The sequence below is a fragment of the Gasterosteus aculeatus genome, chromosome 1 (assembly GCF_964276395.1).
Source record: "Gasterosteus aculeatus chromosome 1, fGasAcu3.hap1.1, whole genome shotgun sequence".
Taxonomy (NCBI): Eukaryota; Metazoa; Chordata; class Actinopteri; order Perciformes; family Gasterosteidae; genus Gasterosteus; species Gasterosteus aculeatus.
In genome coordinates this window covers 8,654,595-8,672,222 of record NC_135688.1, presented here as the reverse complement: position 1 = coordinate 8,672,222, position 17,628 = coordinate 8,654,595, and the positions used below count along the sequence as shown (strand labels likewise).

The 17,628-nt window shown below is 43.1% G+C and overlaps 1 protein-coding gene across 2 annotated transcripts; it reads left to right on the top strand.

Annotated features, from left to right (window-relative positions):
- The first annotated feature begins 6,247 nt into the window (after window positions 1-6,247).
- On the top strand, window positions 6,248-16,415 carry abhd15a (abhydrolase domain containing 15a). Of its 2 annotated transcripts, XR_013459811.1 has the most exons (4): window positions 6,248-7,216; window positions 12,479-12,831; window positions 13,842-15,221; window positions 15,460-16,415. XR_013459811.1 is itself a non-coding variant. In XM_040185421.2 (3 exons), the coding sequence occupies exons 1-3, from the start codon at window positions 6,695-6,697 to the stop codon at window positions 14,485-14,487; spliced, it is 1,521 nt and encodes a 506-aa protein (XP_040041355.2). In that variant the 5' UTR covers window positions 6,248-6,694; the 3' UTR covers window positions 14,488-16,415. The 2 variants fall into 2 exon arrangements, 1 of the variants encoding a protein (XP_040041355.2); XM_040185421.2 differs by having other exon boundaries at window positions 13,842-16,415.
- The last annotated feature ends 1,213 nt before the right edge of the window (window positions 16,416-17,628 follow it).

Genomic DNA, 17,628 nt, shown 5'->3' with positions numbered 1-17,628 from the left:
GTATACAGGGAGAAATGGGACAAAAAGGTGCTCGTTGCTGCCACTCACTGCATACAGTTGGCATGGTGTATAGTATTCCTGAGGCAATAAGGAAAGTCAGCTAAAATTGAGCTTCCACTGACGCTAACCAGGTCCTCCCTTATGACGATTTTAACGATAATGTTAATCGCCGCTGGCAGCAACTATTTCGGGGCAAATAGGCAACTCACGTATGAATGTGACTTTGCCTCGACACCAAACCTGGTTTTGTTGTAATAATGCAATTCTTCTTATTTCAGATATCTTTTTGGGGAGAAACTTCGAACAGCTTGTAGCCCTTCGTTATTCATAGTTTGGGAGTATTTGGTCACCTTAAACAGTAACGCGTCCAAATAAGGCTTTTCTGTCTCCATTTTTCACATTAGAGGGCTTCTTGTATGATTGTATGCTTGGTAAGTAATATGTATCCTCATCGCACTTCATCTTCACACACACACACACACACACACACACACAGTGTTCATCTGTCACACTCAATGGCTGATCCCATTTAAAAAACAAAATGTACGTGAAATTGTTCAATGCCAGCATGTCCTAAATGACGTTAGCGCAGGCAACAGGGTAAAGCTGCAAACACGGGTACTTGCTTGTCTATATAGAGGATGCCACATCATAAGCTTTGAGTCTACCATTCTTCTCAATTTTAGCAACCTTTAGGTACAAAATGTAATCTCGTATCATACACACACGGTAGGATTATCTTCTCTGTGTATTTGGGTATGTGGGCTGTTTAGAAATGGGAACTGCAGTGCTCACTTCTCAGAAATACCACAGTATTTAATCCCTAAATAAACAATTTCATTACTGTAACAAGCACGGAATTCCGGCTTTGACCCAGACCCATTTGTTTTGATGTGTGTGTGTTGACATGTTAACGTTTTAATTGATACTCGGTGATATCATGAGTCCATTCAGAGACAGGATGTGCAGCATGTGTAAAAAAAGGGAGACAGAATTTGCATAGTAGAGATCTGAGGCCGCTTCAACCCTCTTGACTGTGTTTGAACTAAACAATGATTTTAGGCTTCTGTGTGCGTGTAAATCCTGTGCCATCATTTGTGCATATCTGATAATACTATGATTATACTTAATAATCATTTTATTGCTTATATAGTAGTATATACGAGTATTTGTGAAATATTTCAATATTTCTCTCCCCTGAGACCATGATGCTGACAGTCAGTGCAAATGAAATACATTTTCTGATTTTCCAAATACACATTAATTGCAAATGTGAAAAATGTAATTCCTATTTCAATTATGATGTACTGGCCAAAGTCCTAGAGGTCTTATCTTTAAAAATATATAATATTGTAATTGAGTGAGCGAGGGACCGAGAAGCAGTACAACAAAGCAGCATCAGTAGTTTAATGCAGAGTCTTTATTCTTCTGGACAAACCTCACGGGTCGTAGGGTCACCGGGAAAAGACGTGGCCAGAGACAGGAGACTGGCTGAATAACCGGGTCAGGGGCAAGGCGACGTAATCCGAGTCAGGCAGCGTCGGCAACGGGAAATCAGTCCAAGAAAAAATGCGACAGGTGAGCGGGATTGGGCTGAGGAGATGTTGGCTGGCAGGTGCACAGATTGAACTGATTAGGTGGAGTGAGAAGAGGGACGGCAGAAGCGACAGAGCTGTGACAAAGAAGCGGGAAAGATGTCGACCCTGTATTTATTTGTTATTGCCTCTTCACGTGTTGTGACATTCTAAAAGGACCAACGCACTGCATCACTCAGGATTATTAGGTTGCATCTCAAAGGATTTTTCACGAGGGACACAACAACAAGTCAACATAAAAGCCCTTTGAAAGGTTTCCTGCATCATGTAAAAGCATTTTTTATGTTCAAATGTCTACTGTGAATTGGGTCCTCGCGGGAGGGTTTTGTATCCTGCTCCTCAACGGGTTGCAAAGTGCTTGTGGGCTTTTATGAGTATTTTCTTCATTATTTTGGGGATATGGTTGGTTTATGTGGGTCTATTTCTGTCTGAGAGTGAAGGTCATACTCTATGTGCACCCATCCCTTCATTTTAGAACTTCCTTCCTGGCATTCACTGTCGATGTCGTTAGAGCTATTTAAAGAGCACACTATCATTGTCATCATCGTGGTACTGACTGGAAATAGAAGATTATAACAATATGAATATGTTTAGGGTTATATAAAGCATGATTTTCTACCCGCAATGATGATGGAAGTGGTGGGTTTATGTGGGAGAGTATAATGCTGCATGTTTCCTGACTGTGGAAGAAAATCCAGCTGCTTGTGTCATTTGAGCTCCAATAAAGGTTAAGTGACTGCAATTAATAACAATCTGCACAGACTTCACCCGCACTGGAGTCCAAACGAAATTGACCGCCAAACCCCGGTGACTGACACATGTGTAAAGATCTCAGGGGTTCATTTGTTTCACTACAGAAGCAGCCTTGTGAAGGCGCTTTAATTAACTGTAGTGTGATGTGATGTGTGTGTGTGTGTGTGTGTGTGTCTTGCCTGCCCTTACAGCTGTTGATAATTGGAATCTGTAAGTCTCATTAGTGAGAGTACAGATGACATTATGTGCAGATATTACATTTGGAGTTGCTACACATGTTAGTGATAAAGTTACATAAGTAAACGTTGTGCTCCAGTGTTTCCAGTACTCAGACTACGAAAGAAGCCTAAAGCCGTGATGCTGCTAGTTATGACATGGCTTTAGAAAGCCTCTGATTTGCATAATAGCATCTATAAATCATTTAGTACTGTGATTAATAATGTCTGCAGAATACATCTGGGCAACCTTCATCCAAATTGTTGTTCCTGCATGTCCTTCTCGCTTTCCAGGCTCCTAGCCGAGGGCTCGTGTTCTGTTTACTGTACATTCACCACTGGTACAAACACACACAATATATAGACAACATACAAACACATCGACAGCACCGTGCGACCTCAAAGGGAACCTGGTCAGCTTTGTAGCTCATAAAGAATGACCGTGGGTGAAAAAGACAAACAAAGCCGCTTGGATTAACCTCGGCTGTAATTGGATGAGATCCAGCATAAACAGACTACATGGGATTGTCTCTCATCTGGTTAACTGCATATGTCGCAGTGACAAAAGCTACGGGTGCTTTAATGAACATGTATCCCCTTTGGGTGTAATTGCAAATGTCCTCCTAGTAACCAGCGTAAACACCAGCTTTGATCTGGACTTTCTTTAGTAGTAGATTCCTGTCAATGAGTTACATCTGAGAGGTAGAAAACAAGGCTTTGGGATCCGTGAGGTAACTAAAGGGCCAGCTTCCCACTTGCACGTAAAGTCGACTCCCTTCAAAGCGAGTTAGATCGCCATGGCAACCGGCACCGTGGCTTCAGGGTGTCCGATCAAAATGCCCTCTCACCACTCCCAGAGGATCGCACGGGCTTGATTAAAGCAGGATTTAAGTCATGAGGAAACCAGGCAAAAATGTTCAGAAACGAGTGATTAGAAGAGCTGCAGAGGGGAAGTAGCAGATGGTTGGCGGACCGTTTGGACCACATCTGAGAACAAAACAAGTTGTAACAGTCACACTCATGACGCTATTGTATCAACAAAACGTCTTTGAATACAATCAATTTCAATAAAGATCTATTCCCTGTGCCTTATGTTGGAGCCGTCCTAAGCCCATTAGCTCACAGTGTTTCTCCCCGCAATCCTTTTCAACTTTAGTAGCCAACCGAAAAAGTGTTTATGTCTTTTGAATAAAATGAATACCCCCGACTTAGAAAATCACACAATACACACACACGCTTTGAATCATCCACTTGACTGACAGCGCTTTTGGTTTCTCTTTCTCGGTGTTCTAACATTTTTTTTTTTCCAGTAGCATTTAGACCTTAAAAGTTATAACATACGTTTGTAGAACAGACCTATTATGATATCTGGGAAAACGATCTAAACTGAGGTACTGCAGGTTGTTTTTTTCCGAGATCCAATCTACTGCTGACCTGCAAGTTGGTTTGTATGCCGTCTTTTCATGTCAGAGGAAGTCTGAATGCAGCAGAGACGCTGCTGCTTAGGATGTGGTTGTGAGCACAGAGGTGGCGGTGAAAACAGCTTGCAAGCGTGACCTAATTTTTCCTTTGTGTGGAGGACGACGTTTACCCTCTCAATTCAAATCTGACTTATTGATGTCAACAAAGCAAGTTTGTGTTTGGATTTGTCCTGCAGCCTGTTAAATATCCACCCAGAGAAGTGGACACATATGTTTGATTTTCGGCATGGGTCAGTCAACAGTAGACCTACGTCAGAGCGGGGTTCAGGGTTAGGCCGTGTCCTGCAACACAACATGAATTAGTGTTGGTGTTTGAAATGGTTGAGGGCAGACCTTGACCTTCTGCGTCTGGCTGCAGCTACAGAGGTTTGGTTGGGAGAGGTGACCGAAGTAGAGTTTCTCCCTTTGCAACTGTTCATGTAGGACGTTGGTGTTTTGAACTAAGTTTACTCTTAAAACGACATAAGAGAAGAAGAAAAGCCAAATCGTGTCTTATACTTCCGATCGACCGACAATCCTTTGAAGTCCTCTGGTTCGCATCCTCGCCAAGGAGATAAGTAGATTTAAAAGTTGATTGAATGTCTCGGATCGGGACCACACACAAAAAATGGGTCATGAGGCTGCGCAGGGTGCTTGCTCCTTCTTCTCCTCCTGGGATTCAATGGCACCTTGTCTTCACTGCTCTTCTCTCCTGCTCCCTTTTAATACTAATCACTCTATTGTAGCCTGAACTTAAACTCAAACAATCACGAGGGGGATGATATGCTTCATATGAATCACAGGGGTGTCAATCTTTTCATTCAACTCCTGCTGCTGAACCAAATCGAACATTTCCCCAAATACTGAATTACTATTTTAGAATAAAAGTATAAAAAAGATTGGGATCTTTCCCAAAAGAAAATGTAATCACGGCCACTGGCTCATTTTCAGCTTTCACCGAAAGGAAAAACCTTTGTGTTATTCTATCAGCTTCTTCATACTGATTGTATCTATTTATTCCACTGTGAAGATCCTACGTTTCAGCAGAAAGTCCAACCTCGAGGCTAAGTCTACTTGTCCCATTTTGTCAGTCTCTTGGGAAATTATTATGAATATTAAAGTACAACGTGTGATTGCAGATTAGGTGTCAGTTTGTTGGTGTGTCTGAGATTGTCATCTAAAACGTTACAGCATTGGGCTTTTCTCATTTTTCTTGCACTGAAGGAATAATTTTACAATATTTCATGTATCTGCTTGAACAAAACCAATATATAGACTTCTAGTAAACTTTGGAAGTCCTTGAATTAATGGTTAAATGGTTATAGAGAGACAATATAGACAGGATTAATGACTTCATGTTCCACAAAACTGCCTTCTTCACTCATCAACAAACCTAGAGATAAAGGTGAAGGTCTTCAAACACAGGACAGCAGTATCTGTTTGTTTCTTTCGACAAATCGTACAACTTTTTTTAGGGTCTTTGACCAAGTTATCCCGTCCATATTGGGGTATAACGTCCAAGTCTACCAAAGCTTATCTAATCTTACTTTTATCTGGTGCCAAAGTTTGATTTAACCTTCCTTGACCTCATCTCTTCCAATCAATGTAAAATGTATTACTTTGTTCCAGTCATTTTACCCTGTGAAAGTGAGTTTGTGACCGATTAAGATTCCTTTAATTGTAATTAAACATTACATGGAAGCTTGAATAACGGCCCCTTTTGATAAAACGTCTCGTCCTTTACACACAGTCACTCCTTAGATGAGATGTGCCATGTGCCCGATATCCTGCAACATATCAGATTTCCAATTACAATTTCCCAGCTCTCTTAGTTACCAGTTCATCAATGAATGGGTCGGTTGTATCTGTTTTGGTTTCAAAGATATCAAGAGGGACTGAAATGTGATCTCTTAACATAGTAGCTTGAATCAAGCTGGATGTGTGCAGCTCTCACTGTGCATCACAGTGTGCATGTTCAAAGAACACGGTCCTACCTCCCTAAACCATCACTTCGATTTAGTTACACTCTCTCTCTCTCTCTCCACGATTATGAGTCACAGTGGTGCTATATGCATGGTCCACAATGATAGAATCCAGAAGGAATTCCTTTAACTGGGTGCACTGACAGCTTTTACACGAGATGGCGAATGACAGCAGACATTGTCACGTGCACAAGGTACCTGCTCTCCTGTGGTAGACGAGGGGAGAGGGGGTCCGGGGGAGAGGGAGGGGAGGGGTGTGTGATTGGAGGCGGCGTTAGCCGCTTTGCTCGCGGACATGTCTCGCGCTCCCAGCTGTTGGCTTGAGCGCAGTCCCGAACATGGTCGTGTCCAAGAACCAGTTCACGTTGGACGCACGCAACGCGCACGGAATCTCGTACGTTAGTTAGAGAGCGCTAACCGGCACGCAACAAGGAGCCAGAACAATAGGAGAGCTTCTTAACTGAGACAGCGCGCCTGCGACGACGAGAGAGACCGGTGCGCCTTGGCACCGAGGGGAAGCGCAAAAACTTCAAGGACGAGCTCGGCATCATTTTTGCACAAAGACTCGGCACACCGTAAACGCTGGCATGTCCCCGTGGACTGTTTTCTATTGTATGCGCTTGCGATTATAAGATCCAGAATACGGCGAGGGAAGCGTGCGTGGTGCGTCCAAAGACCCAACCGCACCGATGCTGGAATGGCTCGTAGCGCTGTGCGTTGTGATCCTGGTGGCCGTGACCTGGCCGCGCTCCGCATATTTCGGCACCAAGAGCCGGCCCGATGCATTGCCGAAGGGACCGGGGAGGAGCTCGCAACAGGGAACCGGGGACCAGGCCGGGGGACGCGTCTCGGAGCGAGACGGCGGCAGCGACGTTTCCACGACGCGCGCGGTGGCGCTGATATGCAAACCGTCCGCACTGGCCAACTACCTGCTGAAACACTGCAGGACTTTCACTAATTACTCGCCGCGCGTCGGCTGGACGTGGCGGGCCAGCGCCTTGCTCCAGAGCGTGTACGAGGCGTGCTGGCCCTACGACAGCCCGGTCCAGTTCGTGCGGGACAACCTGCAGCTGAGCGACGACGGGCTGGTGGCCCTGGACTGGGCAGTGCCGTCCTACCAGAAACGACGCAGGACGTCCAGCCACTCCGCCAGCCCCGTTCTGCTCATCATCCCCAACTCTTTTGGGAAGTTCACGAGAAATGTGTTGAAGGTGCGTTTTTATGGGGGGGACTTTGGTCAAATTGTCCTTCATAAGGTTTGAATAAACATAGACTAAAGAATATTCATGCAGAAACAGAACGGACAGTTTTGTCCATTGAGCAGACAGTTATTGTCATTTAAACAAGCATACTTCAATTTAATGAACTGTCTCTAATCGTCTCTTATTTACTTCGGCAGCTGCTTGAGAGTGCATTTGTTTTTCAATTCCTGAATAACCAACATTTGTTGCCATAAATTAGACAAATACAATAACAGGTCAAATGAGGATGTACACATGCAGTCATTCAAGTGCGAATCAACCACGCTCATTGAGGCAAAGGCAATCATTTGAGCTCAGGCCTTCACAAGCTCAGTGGGGAGAAAAGAGGCGCAGGGTTAAGAAACCAGCAGATGCGAGGCAGCACCAGTCTCTCAACTGCTCGTTCAATACACTGACTGAGGTAATTGAGTGAGGGATTACAAAGCATCGCTTGATGTGAGAGGCCTGGGGAAGAGCGGCGGTGCTCCACATGACTGCCTACTGGCTCTCTCAGCACTCTGGGCACCTGGCATCGCTCATTTCGTACTGTGTGTAAATCCGTCACAGGCCTCCTATCAGCCGCGTGTCAGAAATAACAACCCTGCAAGAACTCGAAGCCTGCAAACCCAAATGGTTTGGTATTAATCGAGAGTGATCGACTTTTAATGTAGATCTAAAAAAAAAAAGGTGATATAAAGAAAACCGTGTTAAAACATTAGAAATATGTGTAACAACTGATGGAGAGATAAAACGTAATTACTACAGTTAGACAGATGTGTGCCTCGTGCTTATCTATGGGCCATAATCAGTTTGTGATGACACCAGGCAGTCATGCTTGGGAAAGCAGAGGCACCACAAGGGATACAGATCAATTAAGATCACTCCTGTCGCTGGTGCATAAGTGTGTGCGTGTGTGTGTCTGTGTGGCGTGTGCGTGTCTGTGTGCGCGCGTGCGTGCATGCGTGTAAGAAGAGCTCATGTTTGCGTGGGCATCCACGCACAAGTGGGTCTATATCTGTGACTCAGAGAGGAACAGACAGGAAATGTAGATTATTTTGGACTGCGATTCTTGGCCCTTTCTCTGTTACACAGAACATTTCAGCAGATGGATTATGTCTATACCTTTCACCCTTTTTTCAAGTTGTCCAGCATGATTCATAAATATAGTAACATTAAACATGAATGAAGTGACAATATATATATAGCATCACACAACACATTTATGAAAAAAAAACATTTCTATTTAGCTAATTGGGGGAAAACACTAATTTGCTTTATCGCTAATATGAAATAAACGTGTCTGTTTTTGTGATAAGCTAATCCGCCTTTTACAGTATTTTTACAGTGAGAGATTCTGATCTTTGATTTTCATGATATTTGTCAAAGAAAGTGAAGAGTAGTTCCCAATTATTTAAATCAGCACTGATTGTATCTAAACTGTTAAGTCCAAGAAAGTCTGCATATCCATACTCTCGACAAACTCAATTCATTTTCATTCTCAACTTCAAAAAGGTCACACTAAGAGGTCAGTTTGGACTTGAGGTGTGTAAAGACCTTGGTGGAGAACCAACCCGGCATTCAGTGGCCTCTGTTCCCTGTTTAGAAAGCCCATAAAATGCTGCTGCAGACCATTTTGCCTCGTGATTTACACAGGTCACACTTGTGTACCATCATTCTGTGAGTATTTTGTTCTTAAGGCTTTTGGCACCCTTTTTCATTCCTCATAGATTTGATGAATTACATAATCCGCCCATTATGTGTCATTTACCTTTCAACACTTAGATAATAATCTTTTCAGATTGCTGAGAGAGCAGCTGGGAGTTTTCCAAAATCCTGTCGGGATGGGATAATAGCTTGGTGTTCATGCACTAAAAGTGGGGAAGTTTTGCCATTAAATGTGAAGATTAGATCAGTGAGAGAGGTGATAGTCACAAAATACCCAATCAGTTCCAAGGTCGGACATTTTTCACAGAAACAGAAACTAGAAGTACTACAAAGCCCAGAGGTGCAATGAAAAGCGTAGGTTGGATCTGGGTTTCCTTTCCCCTCATTTCCATCTGAGTTGTGTTGTTCGTTTTCAACACAGTTTGTTTAGCGAGGGTTCATTACATTATTTTGTTGGAAGGCCGCCCACCGATTAACTATAAAGAAGACAGTCTGGGGATTGATTGTACAACAAAGAGCCTTTATCGAATATATAAGGCTGGCCGAGCCCACACAATAGTATAATATTATTATCCCTTATTCCTGAAATGCTGCCTGCTCTCCGGCACAATTCCACCTCAGGAGAGTAAAGAGTATTTAGGAAACCATTGACCTGAACAGAGGATAGAGCACCGCGGCGAGGCGCTTTGTTTGCCTCTGAAAGGCTTCTAATCAAATTAACATCCTTGATTTAACTTGACTTGGGGCAACATGTTGATATGAACCTGCTGGAGTCGGTTTAAAACTAAATGTGGTCTCACAGTAAAAGATCAGCTTATTCAATATCATTTCAATAGAAAGCTGTTGTATTTACGTCTGTCGTTGATTCAGTAGAGCAGGGGAGGAGAACCACAGTGCGTATGAGGCCGGCCATGTTGTCCAATGTTAGGAATCACTGCTGAAGGAATTTGTCGACGAGCTGACAGTTTATCAGTACTGGCAGAAAACCGCTGGAGCAGCAGATGGTTGTTTTTTTGCTTCTCCTGCAATGACGCAGAGACCCGTGAAAAGAACAAATCCACCAGGTCATGACAACATTTTAGGAAAATTAATTATTGCAGGCAATTTAGTACTTGGAAAGGACCTCATAAAAAGTGCAAGCTCATTTCAACTACTTAAAAGTCACATTGAGGAAGCACTCAGGACCAATGTTCCCTCTAAGCGAATGTTCCCTCTTAATGAGATCCCCCTAAAGTTTATTATTGCTTTGATTTCTATTGGTAATATATTTAAAAGAAATACAGGCGTTGCTGTACCTACTGGTGTCGTGAAGGAGTGTTTACTACGCCTTGCGAGCGGTTGTAGCTCGTCGCTCACTGTTCCCGCTTGTAGTGGGTGATTCACACACACACAGCACGACAAAAACCTTTCAGACTCACTTCACCAAATTTAATCTCAGCAACATTCATGCCCGCAGCTCCATCACTCTTATAGAACTTAAATCGAATTGCGTCTCAATATCTTTTGGGGATTCATCAGAAATTGCTCTCGTCCTCATCTCATGATTCAACAGTATCGATGTTATGAGTCAGATATTATGCGGATGAATAAGCGAGTGAATGGCGTTCCGGCGTATTGGCTCTCCGCTCAGAGCTCTCCTGACTCTGCCAAGAGATGGTTCCGGCCGTCTAAATCCTCTTTTCTCTTTGAACAACTGGAAAGTGGAAAAAAAATTCTCACTGCAGTCTTCCTCAGCTGGTAAATATTTAATGGAGTGTTTTTGCAGCCCTTCCTGCATCGCACCGGGGTTCCTGCAGATTTAAACCAGAATGTAACAAATCTCACATCAGACAATTTGTTTGCACAGGCTGCCTCCATTTTCTTTCTGACCACAGATGTTTTTATGAGACAGCCTCTACTAATGACTTCCTCTATTCCTCTAATGTTTAACTTGAGATTTACAAGAATTATTGTAACTGCTACTGTGTAAAGGGAATACCTAAAGTTTGGATGAACGAATGTGCCCAATACACTACTTTTGTATGAATTATTAAATGTTGTGGATGGCAATGCGATTAATCGCAATTAATCACAATTGAATCATTTCCCAGCACTATGAATTAAATATCATAAAAATCTGTGCTAAATATGGTTACAATTCATCATGAACAACTATGTACTACTACTACTATCATGAACAAGAATACGGACTAAACATATTACGTGATGCATCCAATGAGCTTATTTGAAGACTGTAAGAAGGATTCATATTTTTTTTTGCTTTCCTTCTTTAACAACGTTACAGGTTACTAGTGCACAAAATACGCACAACAATGTACTGTAAAAATATAACAGAATGGAAGCTGAAGCAAACCAATTACATTTGGAGAGAAAGAGGTGCAGAAGCTTTCAAAGCAAAATGGAAACTGATGGTAACCATTTGGGCCTGACCCTGATTTAAAAATAAAAGCATTTTAGGTGAGCAGAAGAGCCTTCAACAGATTTTATCCGTATTCACTTATCTGCGTTGAATGAGACTGGCTTGTTTTTAGAACTTGTTATTCAGTTTACATTGAGTCTAAATTATGCGGATTTGAGCACAGCAGTTGCCTCGTCAGGTTTACAACATTGATTCAAATATTTAGACATCAGAATTTCTGTGATAGGAACATAAAATAGACATTACTACTTCCCATATTGTTACTTTGTATTTTCTTACCTTCCTTTCATTCAGCCCAAACATGTAATGTTACTGCGTTTATATCAAAACAACGATAAAAAGAATTCCCACTTTAGAAGAAACAATGAGTGGGGATAATTCCGCTTGCTGAAAGGCAAGACTTCCTGCCGGAGACGTGAGATTACAGGCCCTTTTGTGTTCTCGTGCCAATTTGGCTCCAAGTCCAGCTCAGGGAGAGCTGCATCACGCCGGTTGAGACTGTCTGAGCCCAGAATCTGGCTGCACGGACATCATTGGATCTAATGAGATCGTATTATTGGCCCTCAGCACGGCCCCCACTCTGTCCTTAATAAACGGCCTCAAAGTCGACAAGCCTATAATCAGTTAATCACTACGGGGAGGCTTCTTATGGCCACATTCTCAAGGCAGCATCTCTGGATGTGAAACTAGTCTGATTGACTAAAAACATGTTAACTGTGTCCTTTCGTTTTAGTGACGTCGAACCTCTTCTGTGGTATTGCAGTGTAAAGTAGCCAAGCAGCACACAGCAAGTTAGGTGTGCAGTTTTACTGCGTTCTCAGTTCCCTCGCCAACTGTTAATCCCCTTTTCCTTTACAATGCAAAGTAGTACCACGATAATATATGTACAGGAAACAGGAAATTCAGCCTTTTTAGATAAACGTGATTTCTTTGTGCAGGGACCGCGTAGCCTCAGTACTTGTGCCCTGTGCAATGACAATAAAGTTGAATCTAATCTTATCTAATCTAATGTGAAATCCATTGTCTGTCTTTTCTCTGTCACGCTACATACATGGAACTCCCTTCTCGACTCGGGGTGCAATCATACTAAATATAGAATTCCCAACAAATCCTCTTTAATCTCTTCTTCCCACCTGCTCTCCCTACAGTTGTGTGAAACGGCGCTGTCCCACGGCTACCTGCCAGCGGTCTTCAACCGCCGCAGCCACAACGGCACGCCGCTGACCACGCTCAAGCTGCAGCAGTTCGGTGACCCCGCGGATCTGCGCGAGGCCGTGCGCTACATTCGCCACAGGCAGCCCGCGGGGAGGCTGTACGCCGTCAGCGAGAGCACGGGCTCCGGCCTCCTCCTCTCCTACCTCGGGGAGTGCGGCTCGTCCAGCTACATGACTGCTGCCGTCTGCCTGTCGCCGGTGTTCCGCTGCCAGAGCTGGTTTGAGAACGGGCTGTGCTGGCCTCTGCAGTGGGCGTTGGTGCTCTACCAGAAGGTCTGTCTGAGCAGGTACGGAGGGCATCGGGGGACGTGGTCAAACTGCAGGGGGAGGGGGGTGATGGGAACGACATATAAAAGAGAGGTAAACAAAGATTCTGGTTGATTACGTGTCTTATTTTTACAGTTCGTGCCTTTGTTATTTTAGTCACTAAAGTAGTTACACAATATAACACAATATCAGTCAAACACAAAACAGTGAAATATCTGTCAGGCAAAACCAAACATGAGCGCACTTAAAATAACAGTAACAATCCTTCCTTACGCAAGAAGGATATGTGCACAACTAGAGATAGCAGGGTATGTACAGTCTCAGGTGTCAGCTATTAACTTGGCTGCTTACCAGTAAAAACCTCAACCACGGAAATGTTATTATTATGTTTTATTTCTATATAGCAGATGTCTTGGTGCAGGTATGTAGTTTGTAAGAATCCTATTGCGTCCGTAGTTTATGTGAGGATAATTTGAAGGACAGAGAGAGATCAACTTCTTCTCTTTCAGTTTACTGCAGGTTAATTGTGTCAAGAGGATGATGACAAAACTTTCCAGCTTCACCGGGCTGCTACATGATGTAAACAGTGAGAACATTTCTCAGACAAAATAAACGGAAAAAGTAAATCAGGAATTTTCCATCAGCCAAAAGGGATACACGGTTACAAGGAGATTGTAAAAAAAAAAAAAAAACAGCTGTAAGCACTCACTAAGCATTTACTGGAAAAGCACAGACGATTAAGGAGACAATGGAGTTGCTGTAGCAACAGTGGGCCTGCTCAGTTCCAAGTCATTGATTCTGAGAGATGTCGTGATCCAGGTAAAGTTTCTCTAATCAATGCCAGCAGGGGGATTTACGACTTGTGCAGCTCTTCAAAATTGATTTACTGCTTTTCTCATGTTGTTCCCCCCTTTTTTTAATATGCTTTCGCTCTTCCTCCCGTGTGTGTGTGTGTGTGTGTGTGTGTGTGTGTGTGTGTGTGTGTGTGTGTGTGTGTGTGTGTGTGTGTGTACTCGAATGATGTGCACAGGTACAAGACGGTGCTGGGTGAGAAGATACAGACGGACGCTCTGTTTTCTAGCTGCTCCCTACGTGGCCTGGAGGAGGCCTTGTTCTGTCAGACAGGCCAGGTGGGCTCAGCACCAGCAGGCCCAACTGGGACCAGCAGCACATGTAACTTAGCTTCGTGCACCTGGGACAATTACTGGGAACGCAACGAACCCTTGAGAGACGTGGACGAAGTGGCCATTCCTGTCCTCAGCGTGTGCGCTCAGGACGACCCGGTCCGCGGCGACGCCCAATCCACGGTGCCCTTTGAGCTCTTCGAGACGAACCCACATTTCTTCCTCCTCCTGACTGACCGTGGAAGTCACTGCGGTTTCTCCGACCAGCCCGAGGCGGGCGCCGCCGCCGGGGCATTCGGTGCGGCCGGTGGGACGGAGAGCCGTTGGACCAACTGGAGCCACAGAGCCCTGCTGGAATTCTTCCGGGCGACCACAGACTTCTTCGCCGCAGAAGAGAGAGCGAAGCAGCTCGCTGCTCGGAGGAGGGGGATGGGGGGAGGCGGAGGGGGGAGGGTTTTCCGCCACCGTAGCGTCAGCACGTGTAAACGGGTGCCAGCCTGTTCCCATAACATCCACGCCATTTACAACTGGCAGAGGTCCTACACGCGATGAGGGAGCCCAGCGGACGTTAATGGAGGACACCAAGGCCTTAGAATAATGTTTAGATGTGACACTCAGCCACCAGACGTTGAGATATCCAAAAATAGAAGTGCAGATGTTGTTAGGTATTGAGATCACGGAGAGCCTGTCAGTCCCACACACGTGATGTGAGCCATAAAACATTCAGAAAGAAAAAGACACAGACAGGCCACAAGCTCGCATGTTGTAATGTGTAACTGCTGAGCAGTCGTCAGTGAACTCTTTAGACATTTGGCTTTATATTTTTCTACAGAATTGGCTGGTAAAACGGGAGTATTCTGTCACAGATACAGTTACTGATTCATCGGCCTTACGTTTTACAAACTTTAGACAGGAAATCTTGCCTTACCGCAGAAAACCAAAAGTGTTGGATGTCTAGTATAGAAAGGAAAAGAAAGTAATTCTGTAAAAGTTGAAAGTGTGTTTTAGCTACATTTCAGGTTTAATGGAGTAATCCATTACACATCAAAGAGAGGTTACTGTGTATATTATAGCATTTTCCTTTTCTTTTCTCTGTTGGGAAGTGTCCTGTGATGCCCAGAGAAGAGGAATTATGTGTGACTGGCACCCAGTCAGATTGAGGAAAATCTTTATCATTTTTTTAATGAGCCGGGAAGCTGGAAGTCTTTGTGCCTTTTCCTGTTTCATCATTTAGACTTTCCCTTGTTGCTCAGGGTCTTACAGTCCCTGTAAATGCTGTTATTTAGGTTCGAATTTCATACAAACTCAAATTATAAAAAGAAATACATATTGCATCAAAAGTGTTCAGAGAAGTAACATTTTAAAAAGCAGCTCATAAATTGAATTGAAAGCAAGCCAACATTTAGCATCAGGAATCTGGTATCAGGAACATTTATTACCAAAATATGTCAGACGTAAAAGAATAAAAGGAATAAATGAAATAAAAAGGACAACCTTGCGATATACTTCATCTTTTTACTGCAGGTCAGTAAATTTCTCAATGAGACCAGCAAGTTGCATGACATCTCTTGCTCTCAGTTGTCCCTTATTTTGTTTGGATCTTCGGTCTTGTCCAAACGCGTCTGCGTAAATTCTAACAGACATTCCTCCTTATTGCACAGTCCCCACAGCTATTTCATAGTGTGTGTCTGTGTGTGTTAGTGACATTCAATGTAGCATTTGTCCCCCTACTGAGCGTGATCCAGTCAGACAGCTGGAACACAGCAGAGTACACACAGACACACACCCAAAATGTGCCAACACAAGTTGGCGCATACATGCCTGATGTTCTTATGCAGGCTGATTATCTACAGAGAGAATCACGGCCTACGAGCCCTGCTAATGACACCGTTCGGGCTGGAATCAAAAAATCATCATTGGTATTGCATTTGCAGAGGAAAATGTCATTTTGTATTATTCAATTACTCAATCACATTTCAGTGAAAGCCACAGCTCTTTAGTCTTAAATAAATCCCTTTGGTTCGCGTTTAGTTTCACGTCTTTAAAGACAAAACCTGATCATTAGAGGCCCTTTATTGCATTAATACAGGTAGTTTAAATGGATTTAATGGTTTTAAAAGATTGAGAAAAAGGTAAAAATGGAATTCACGCTTGCATCAAAGCCATGGGTGTGTTTAGTAGCAAAAGATGCAGAGATGGTTGGATGGTTCATTTTGTGAATGATCGTTTTCATTGTGTCATGCACAAATTATTTGCAGCAGCATATTGGTGTGCATTAAACACATTTAATAATAACATGTTGATCGATTAAATCTGTGCCAGTGACGCTTGTGCTTTTCATTGCAGGTAAATCTTATCATTGGTGTCATAAGGTGTCTGTTAAGAACAAACACAGCAGGATGTCAATCCAACATTTATCACGGTACCAGTTGGTGCATCTTCATGATTTTACAGAAATAAAGCAACCTCTTAGTTCTTCATTGAGTTTTTGAGGGAATTTGTTTTGTTTTTTTAAATCACTCCTATTAACCAAATGAGTTTAGGACTTTGAGAGCTTGAACCTCAGTCAACTTCAGGGAGCTTTTTGTGAGCAAGTCTGAGGTTAATTATTACTGGAATAAAATCGAGGCAGCTCATGCGGGAAAAAAGAGCAGGGGTACCATTCAAAAAGGACTTCATACAACCTGTACTATTTTATTATAGATTAAATTATAAATAATTTTAAGGCTCATAATGATCAAAGCAGAAACTATTTCCCTGGCAATAATAGCTGCCTTTCATTGGCCTCTAGCAAATGAAGCCATTAGATTGGATTGCCCTTTCCCACTTTGCTTATTCAATTCAGAGCCAATACTCTGCCTCGGTGATCAGAGACTGATTTAATTCAAATGATTGATATTTAATTAAGAAAGGGCTTGACATTCCCATCACGTTGATTACACTAAATCATAGGTTCTCTAAATTAAAGCTCACGCTCTGTTGGGCATCAGTTGAAGTGGGAAAACGTGTTTGCATCATCTCCTAAATACACAATAGGTGTGTTATACTTGGAATGGCATTTAGAGAAGCTGGTTCATACACAATAAAAAAATATTGTATATTAAAAATGTTTTTGGAAATGTAGTCTGTAAATGTCTGTTTCGCAAAAAATAGACGACATTCACTGCAGAGACCTTTCAGCTCAAAGCATTACGTTATTGGGGTCCATCCAGTTCCAAGAAAACTAAACGTGATCGCAGAGAAGCAAGCAAACAGCGGGCCAGCAAAAAATAAGAAACAGATGTTTAGGGTCACTGACACTCTAATTGTACTTGGTTTGGATGGTCAACAAGTGGCTTTGGTGTTTCTTCACCAACTCAGTTTCTCTGTCAGAATCCAAAGTTACATTACAATGATTATAGTATGAGGACTTCTCGTCTCCCTGGTGTTTACACGGATTCACGACTTAAATAAAACACCAGAGATGGTGTTGTAGACAGGAGAAGACACCATTCCCCCTCTGTCTTACTGAATCTGTAGTGCCACATCATTCGCAGTCTTTTTGTATTTTAGGTTCCCGTGTGCTTTTGCCAAGACCTTTTATCTATTTTCCTACATATACGTCAAGCTTGCTGTTAATAATTTATGCCGTGTTGGCTCTTGGCTTTATGGCTCAGCACTAAAATGAAGATAATATTTGATAGTTAAAAAAGT